General features: G+C 64.1%; 1 protein-coding gene across 5 annotated transcripts; it reads left to right on the top strand.

The window, feature by feature from the left end:
• LOC116658786 lies at nt 1–6,001 on the top strand. 5 transcript variants are annotated; one of them, XM_032464549.1, is made up of 3 exons: nt 1–130; nt 2,061–2,222; nt 3,042–6,001. In XM_032464549.1, exon 3 carries the CDS (start codon nt 3,069–3,071, stop codon nt 4,341–4,343), a length of 1,275 nt encoding a protein of 424 aa, XP_032320440.1. In that variant the 5' UTR covers nt 1–130; nt 2,061–2,222; nt 3,042–3,068; the 3' UTR covers nt 4,344–6,001. The 5 variants fall into 5 exon arrangements, with proteins under 5 accessions (XP_032320440.1, XP_032320439.1, XP_032320437.1 ...); XM_032464548.1 differs by having other exon boundaries at nt 3,037–6,001; XM_032464546.1 differs by having other exon boundaries at nt 2,738–6,001.
• The last annotated feature ends 2,611 nt before the right edge of the window (nt 6,002–8,612 follow it).

Below are 8,612 nucleotides of genomic sequence, written 5' to 3'. Positions count from 1 at the left end.
GAAAGCTCCCAGCACGTACGTACAGACGTGTGTGGCGTTGCAGCTGCAGGACAGGAGCCTTGCCTGTGGGATCGCCTTTCCTCTCTGTCTCCCTCTGGGAGGAGGAGGAAGGCATTGAGGCTCTTCACCAGTAAGTTCTCAGTGCTGCCAAGTTTCTCCTGGGGGCGGGGCTGGGCTGGGAGACGATGGTCCCAGCTGCCTGGCTGGTGGAACGTCTTGTGGAGAAAGGCTCGCATGCAGGCAGGAGGGAAGAGGGAGGTGGGGAGGGGGAGGGTCCCAGAGATGCCAAGGCGCAGGGATGGGTGAGCCCCCTCCCCCCGCTGCAGGGGGCTTGCACAGCAGGTAGGGAAGCTGCTGGGTTCTGTTCCCCGGGCCACGGGCCTCCAGCAGCCGAAGGGAATTGGAGACTTTGGGGGTCACAGCGGCTGCTGGGACCCTGGGGCGATTGTCTCCTCCAGCTAAACAGGAGGGAGGCTCATTTTCAGGAGAGTGAGGGGCCACAGGCCACGTGGACCAAGTGTGGGGAGTGCCTGCAGGCGCTGTGGGCACAGCTGTGTGGTGTGTTCTGCATCCTAGTGCACCTGGGCGTGTGAGTGTGGACAGTGTGTGTCTGTGGTTACAGCAGACACCCGTGTTGTGGGGGTGTGGGCGAGTTGTGATGTGCACTTATGTGTGTGCGTTTGGGTCCCTGCGTGTGGGTACAGGTGTGTGTGTGGTGCCCACGTGTGTGTCGTGGACGGCTGGGTGTGTTGGGTGTGCTGTTCAGGGAGGGGGGTTTGGGTTTGTGAGTGGTGTGTTTCCACATGTTGGTGTGCACAGGGAGTTGTGCTGTGTGTGTGTTATGGCATGTTGTGTTTTGTGTGTATTGTGTGTGTAGTGTGTGCGCACGGGTGTGTGGTCTGTGTCCTGGGGGCCACCCCTTCTCTCCCAGCCCTGCCCTGACTCGTGGGAGCTGCAGGGGGTGCCGCTTCCGCTGCGCTGCAGGGGCCTCGGCTCTGCTCGGGCCCTGGGTCGGTGCAGCTGATGGGGGGCGGGGCTGCGGAGGCGGGAGTCCAGGCTCTGACGGAGCTGGCATGTGGTCCTTCTGGCCAGTGACACCAGCAGGGTCAGAGGGCAGAGGGGTGGGTTGTGCATGGTGTGGGACCGTGCGGGAACCACGACAGGTGGGAGGCTGGCTGGCTCTTCCCGGATCAGGAGCAGAGCCTGCGGGGGCCGAGGCCTGGGGCTCCCGGGGCCCCCGGGCACTTCCGTCTCACTCAGTCCACACAGCTGCCGGCAGGTGGGGAAGCAGGCCCTGCGTGACTGAAGCCTTAATGTTACCAGTAATAGCAGACATGGGCCCGGAACCAGCCTCCAGGCCCAGAACTTTCCAGGCCCCGCCATTTCGTGGGAATCTCACCACGTCCCCGAGAAGCCGGTGCCTCAGTTCTCCCGTTTCACAGCTGAGCTAGCTGGGCTTAGAGATGCTGTGTGGCGTCCTGACGACAAAGGGCAGCTGGGCCAGGGCTCGCCGGGCGTTCTTCCGGGTTCAGCCTCCTTGCGAGCTCACGGCTTAGGTCCGACCGTTGTCTGTGTTTATGCACCAGGAGACTGAGGCTTGCAGAGTGGCTGACTCGCAGACGCTATTTACAGCAGAGCCCAGAACAGGCACTCCTGGTCCTCTCTCAACCTGGCTGAGAAGTCCCGTCCCAAGTGCTGGGTCCCTGCATGTCCCCAGGGCCGGGCTCTCAGAGCAGGCCGGTGTTCACGGAGGCCCAGCCGCGGGCAGTGGATGCCTCCTGGAGCCCCTCCCCCTCCAGTGCCTGCACAGCCAACACAGAAATCGGGAAGAGGCCGGGCAACCCCCAGCAAGGTGTCCCTGGCTGTCAGGGACACTGTCCCAAGCCCTGTCGTGTACAAGGTGGCCTCGGTCTTCCTGGTGCTCCTCGTGTGCGCTGTGGGCATTGTGGGCAATGCCGTGGTGGTCCTGGTGGTGCTGACCACATAGGACATACACACACCCACTGACTGCTACCTGGCCCTCCTGGCCCTGGCTGACCTTGCCATACTGGTGGCCGCAGGGCTGCCCATCGTCTCCCACAGCTTGGCCGGGCAGTGGGTCTGTGGCCGCATCGGCTTCCTGGGCATCAGTGCCTCCTCTTGCTCCGTCCTGGAGTTCACCGTGGAGAGATTGGCGCTCCCGGCCCCTCCTGCACGCCAGGGCTTCCTGGCCGTGATCCTCGGTAAACTGAGGCTGCTCCCCATCTATGGGGGGGAGCTTGTGGGGCCCTGGAGTAACCTGGCATCCAGGGTGGGTGAGGGGGCAGGCGCCAGGAAGCAGGTTCTCGTCTCACCACAGCTGCTGACTTGCTGCGGGACGCCAAGGCACCCTGCACTTCTCTGGGCCCAGTTTTCCCGCCCGGAATGTGGGCGCTGGACTGGGCACCCTCTTGGGGCTCTTCTGGCTCTGATCTGTACCCCCGAGAGGGAGCCCAGCTCTGCTCTTCCGACTCACCCCCTGCTCTCTCCTCTCAAGACTGGCTCCTTGTGTTCTGCAGCCCCTGAGTCTCCCTCAGCATGGCCACCTCGCTTCCCAGATGGTCACGGCCCTCCAGATCCCTATTAAAGGGCCAGTTCAACCATCGAGGCCACATTTGGTCCCCAGCGGGGAATCTGATTGGCTGAGCGGGGTCAGTGTCCCCACTGTGGCCCAATCACATGGGCAGGTGGGTGGGTCACATGACCCTGTGGCTCGCAGGTACATCGCCATCTGCCACCGGATGAGGGCACATACCGTGTGCACCTTGGCGCGGGCCAAGCGCATCATGGCAGGAGTCTAGGGGGCCACATCCACCTACTGCCTGCTCTGGTTCTTCTTGATGGACCTCGATGTGGACGGGGACCGGGGCCTGAGGTGCGGCTGCAGGGTGTCCCACGGCCTTTGCCTGCCTATCTACCTGCTGGACTTTGCGGTCTTCTTTGTCACACCCTGCTAGTGGCCACCGCCCTCTACGGGCTCATGGCAAGGATCTTATTCCCCCTGCCCACTTGCCCCAGCACAGGTTCCAGCACGCGGGCAGTGAGGCCCGATGGGAGGCAGGAGCCTGAGAGAGGCAGCCCTGCAGGCCTGGTGGGGACGTGACCGGCAGCTGCCCCCGGGCCAGAGGCTTCCCTTCTCCCAGGAAGCAGGTACGAGGTCTCCTGGGATGGGAGGGGCTGGTTTGCCAGAGATGGGGGATGTGGGAGAGGTGTGGGTGCAGCACCCGCCCCCCGCACTGGACGTCCCCCTCACAGACATCCCCCCACCCCCCACCAGAATGGGTGCAGGTGGGGCCATTTGGGACAGTGGTGAGCACGAGCAGGCTGCAGGAAAAGCTGGTTCATGGTGTGCGTGCTGTGTGGTCCTTCCCCCCGAGCCCCTGATTTCTCGTCCTTCAAGTGGAGGTGACAACAGCACACTGGGGGGCAGGCCGATGCAGGGGAGGCAACCAGAGTGCCAGCAGTGGTGCCGTCCATCCGGGCCTCACTGCGGCGTCAGGGTCCCAGGGCCCCGTTCCCAGCATCCAGTCTTTGCTCACTGGGAACCTGAGAGGCCTGGGGGGCAGGGTGCACAAGAGGCTCAGGGCGTGGGTATTTACCACCGGAGGTGGGACTGTTTCACGAGCGTATCAACCAGCACAGCCTTGAATGCCGGCCCTGGGTCCCTGCACGGGAAACGTTTAGCACAGCGCCCAGTGGACACGCAGCAGTCGTGTGATTATCTCAGTAACGTTCTCATCTCTTACTCAGCAGCCTCGTCCTGGGGCAGCAGCCATGGCTGTGGCTCTGGTGGCATCTGCTTGGCCACCAGCCATGTGGTGGGCCCAGCACCAGTGGCTCCCCAGCCCCGCCAGCCCACAGGTCACCGAGGTGCGCATGGTGGTCGTGCTGCTCTCTGCCATCCTGAGGACGCCCTGCCACACGCTGGTGCTGCTCAGCCCCCTGGGGGCCCAGCCTCTCCAGGACCCCTGGGTCCTCCTCTTCTGCCGCACCTGCGTCTACACCAACAGCCCCATCAGCCCCATCAACCCCATCACCTACTGCCTCACGTCCCAGAATTCCAGGGCGGTCATGCGGGTGCCAAGGAGAGGAGCCCTGAGGCGCCCAGCCTGCCTCACCACCACCAGCCACGGTGGGGTCTGAGAGACCCCCCCCCCGAAGATGCAGATGGGCAAGAGTGGGGTCGTGGGCCATCAGGCAGCTGGGCGCCCACCCCAGCAGCAGGGGCCTGGTTTCAGCATCGTCTGAGGGCTGCCCTCCCCCTGCCTGGCTCCTCCTGCCGCCCTTGGTCTGCTCCCTGCTGGGTCCTGTCTGCTGGCGGCTGACAGGGCCAGGAGAGGAGCAGACACCCCTTTGCCAGTGGCTCTTAGCTCCCAGCTCCCCAGGGGCTTCTGTCCCCGTGAGCTAGGACCTGAGGGTGTCCTGGCCAGGGGGGTTCCATTAGGGTAGTGCTCCCGCCTCCAGAAGCGTGGGAGGTGAGGAACGGGAGGCTGGGGGTGCCCCAGCCTCCATCAGTGTAGAATTATGACCTTCCACCGCTCCTACTTACCACTTCAAGCACTTTTTCCCAGGTATTACAGAAATGCGCTTCCAGTCTCTGGTGACACCCCCTGTCAGTCTGGCTGTGGGCAGAGCCAGCATGTGGCATTTTCTAAGGTGGACGGTGCCACACAGAAAGGGCACCCAGCCCCACCACCGACACCCAGAGACACCTCATGCTGCACCCCCACTGGCTCGGAGGTCTTCTCCAACTGGCCACGCACGTGTGCCAAGGACAGCCGGTACCTAAGCCTCCTGCCTCCTTCCCTTTGCGTTCAGCCTGGGCCACCGTCGTCGACAGAGCAGAGTGCTGTGTTTCTTCCAGCCCCTTAGCCAGAAGTAGGAAGCCGTTCCTGAGCCCCTCGCCCCCAAGCGTCCAAGCTCTGCTCCCGTGAGGCCGGCTTTGACCACTGCCCCCTTCATCCAGGGCCCATGGGAGAGTTCAGGGCGTGGGCAGGCTTCCACCTCCATCTCTTATCTGGGTGGACACTGCAGCCAAAGGCACTGACAATTCAGGGGGCAGGTAGCAGAAAACGCCCCCACCCAGCAGCGAGATGTGTTTCTGGGCCAGCTCGGGGGGTGCCCACGGCACTCAGAACTTCAGGCCCGTTTCCTCCCCTCACTGCCCAGGGACCAGGCTCCCTGTGGAAGGTGGGTTCAAAATGGCAGCTGGGACCCAGATCAGCGGTTGTCACCTCTGCTGTGACTTCAAGCGCTAGCAGAGCCTGGGCCGAGGGCCTCATGGGGGCAGCCAGGACCCGGCAGCGCTGGCTCCTGGGTCAAGGGCCCAACAGGCAGCCTCCTGTGTGCTGGCTGGTCTGGCCCCACGCGGGTCGGGGAAAGCGGTGCCTTGACCCGGCCTGGCTGTGGTGGCCAAGCTGGACGCACCGATGCTTGGCCCTCCATAGGTGCACGTGGCTGTCAATCCTCCTGATCCACCAGTGAGGGGAGAGTGCATGGGTAAGTGGGCATGGCCACTGTACATGACAGTGGCAGGACAGTGGCCACCTAAGGTGACCAGGGACCCTGCTGGCCTGTCCACACTGGACCCTCCTCGTGGTGGTCCCTACTGACGGTCAGGGGCTCCAGGCCTGGGAAAAGCCCAGTGCACGCAGGACTCACGTTTACCCCAGTGACGACCCGGTCGGGGGGACCTCCACCTGTCCCCCTTTTGCGATGAGGACCTTGAGCCCGGAGACCTTCAGGCGCAGTCACCTGTCCCCCTCTGCGATCGCGCCTCTGTGATCAGGATAAAGGCTTGGGGCACTGACCCATCCGCATGCCCTTTGAGATTATTTTCCCCTTGGGCTCCTGCGACGCTCATTAAAACAGATTTTCCGTGGACACCTGGGAGGAAGTCTGTGTGTCTAGAGGTGGCCCAAATGTGGCCTGTGCAGTGGGGCACCTGTGTGGGGCGGAAGCAGGCGGGAATGAGGGAGTAGGCGGGGCGACAGAGGGGCTGGGTGCAGTGGGCACCTGGGCGTTAGCGTCTCCTGTGGCCACTGAGGGCCCGGGCCAGGCCTTGGCGTTAGGAGGCCCGCCCTGGCCTCACTGCTGACGGCTCCGAGCCCTGCAGCCGCAGCCGCGCTGGGCGGCGTTTGCTGCTGACTCTGCTCCTGCGTCGTGCTCTGGCCTGGTCCCTTCTTAACGGCCTCCTGGCACTGAGGTTGCCTCTCCAACCAAACCAAGGGCCAGGCTAGGCTTCGGGTCTCCTCCTGGCCTTTCTCGGTACCCCTCCCCACCACCACCCACACAGGGCTTGGGCGCCCCTGCCTCCAGTGAAGACAGGGTGGAGGGAGGCTGCTCCCACCAGGGTTCTGGCTGCATTGCCCTGCCAGTTTTGCTGCCTGAACTGTTCCTTTTCCTTTTCTTTCATTGTGTGTGTGCACACAGGAACATCTCATCAACAGGGAGATTAACTGTTTTACTGAGCCTTATCCAGGACATAGATGACCGTCGGAAAGAAGTTAATTTGGGCACCCCTACCCCCAACCCGCCACAAATGATTAAAGGGAACTTCTGAGGGTTGGAGAGGTCCCCGAGCTGCTGCTCTGACACCCAGGAGCGAGCCCTCGGCCCCTCGATTTATTTTACGTGCTGCTCTCAGGAGCTTTGCTGGGTGGTCCCGGGTCCCCAGACCTGGTCTGCAGCAGCCTCTCCCTCTGTTTCCGTGTTACTTCTTGAGAGCGAAGCCCCTCTCTCGCTCTACTTCCTGGTTCTCAGGACAGTGGTTCCCACATGTCACCCCCAGGGAGCATGTCAGAACTACCAGTGCGGGGAGGCGGGGTGGGCCAAGCCCGGAGGTCTGGGTGCCTGAGGTGGAGGGGCCAAGGGCCCCTCAGAGGGAGCAGTGCCCTGGGGAGGGACACAAACGCCGTGACTACCAACTCCGTGCTTAGGGGAATGGCAGGGTGGGGGCACCTGGGCGGGGGACATCCCGGCCACCTGGCTGGGCACCCTCACCCCTTACCTGGGACAGCGCCTGTGACAGGCGGTGCTCCGTGTTTACAGCAACAAGGACTGGGCGGTCTGCTCCAGATTCCCACCCCAAGGGGCTAAAAGTGAACGCGCTGGTATGCAACAATGCACACCAGTGGTCCTCTGCCACTGGGCCCAGAGATCCCCCGGACCTGAGTGAAACACCCCTGCTGTGCCTAAGAGGTGGAGCCGTCCTGGACGCCTGACCATCGGAGCTGTCGCTGCCACGTGGAGGTGATGCAGCAGCCAGCGTGCGTGCTTCCCAGGAGCAGGCCCACAGTGCTCAGAGAGCGTGCGCAGAGCCGCGGGGCCCCAGGGACCGTCCGCGGGTGTCCGGTGTTGGCTCAGCGCCATCCAGAGCTCCCCCTCAGCCTGGCTGTCTGATGAGTGTGTGTGGCCCCGGGGTAAATGCCCTTGGATGTGGCTGCCAAGGGGACAGCGCCTGGTGCTGGCTCGTCTGCGGTGAGCAGTGAACCCTGGTGCCTCTTCTCCTGAGCTGTGTGCCCCACTTCCTCCCTCTCTCGCAGGAGGCCGGTGGGGCAGGAGCAGCCGCGCGCCCCGGCTCCACGCTGGGTCCCGGGGCAGTGGACTCCTCTAGGAGATGCCAGAGCAGCCGGGGTCCCTGGGGAGCTCCCCTCTGAGCCTGTGCTCCCAGAAAACAGGGACTTAGGAGCCCCACAAACTTCCTATTTTCCGAACACCCTGAGAGACGGCATCCTGCAAAGACCTCCCTGAATGATGCGGAGGAAGCCCCATCTATGTTCCTCGGGACTCTGTAAGACCCCTGATCCCCCTGGGTGACCTGTGACCAGGCTGGACCCTGACCTCCAGGGCCCTGTTTTTTGTCTCGTTGTTGAGTAGCTGCAAATAGAGCTGTTTGTTCCCCAGCACCAGCTAGACCGAGAAGCAGTCCTGCTCAGCTGACTGAGATCCCCCTGATTGCCAAACAAGCCCAGCCGTACCCCGGCCCGTCACCTGCAGACCACCTGCCTGCCACCTGTCTCCCCTCCCCACAGAAGCCCCTGCCAGGACGTCCCCCCCCCCCCCGGCCCTGGGTCTGCGGCTTGGCTGTCACTGTGGGCCGGGCGGGCCCCAGGGCAGCCTGCGTGTTTCCTGTGACCCTCCCCCGCCGCCACGGGGCCTGCAGGTGCGCTCGCTCGGGGTCCACTCAGTTGCTCGCCTTTCTGTCTCCTCCCCGAGGCATCCCGGCTCTCCCCTACTCGCCTGCGTGCGTCGTGTGTCGGGCGCCCTCGGCGCGTGGCTGGCCCGGCAGCGTCCGGGCTGTCACGGGGCTGGGCTGAGCCGCTGGCGCTTGGAGGACGGCCCAGGGTGGCCCGAAGCCCCCGCGCGAGCCGCTGGGCGGCCGTGGAGGTGAGACCTTCTTCGCGGTTCTTGAGCTGTGTGTGCAGACACGAAGCCCGCTTTGCGGTTGTCTGAAGCCGCCCTGGCCGTTCCGGGGAAGCGGCCGCCGCGCAGCTGAGGAGACAGCTCGGCCCTGGGTGGCGCCTGCGCGGGCCGGTCGCCATCTTCGGGCATCGCGTCCTCATAACCAGCCATTTGGGCTTGGTCCCGGGGCA

Source organism: Camelus ferus, chromosome 21, assembly GCF_009834535.1.
Source record: "Camelus ferus isolate YT-003-E chromosome 21, BCGSAC_Cfer_1.0, whole genome shotgun sequence".
Classification (NCBI taxonomy): Eukaryota; Metazoa; Chordata; class Mammalia; order Artiodactyla; family Camelidae; genus Camelus; species Camelus ferus.
The sequence above is the reverse complement of the archived record's forward strand: the minus strand, read 5'-3'. Positions and strand labels throughout refer to the sequence as shown.

Excerpts from the sequence above, each read along its gene's own strand:
- LOC116658786 (XM_032464549.1), top strand. The coding sequence starts at position 3,069 with ATGGGAGGCAGGAGCCTGAGAGAGGCAGCCCTGCAGGCCTGGTGGGGA.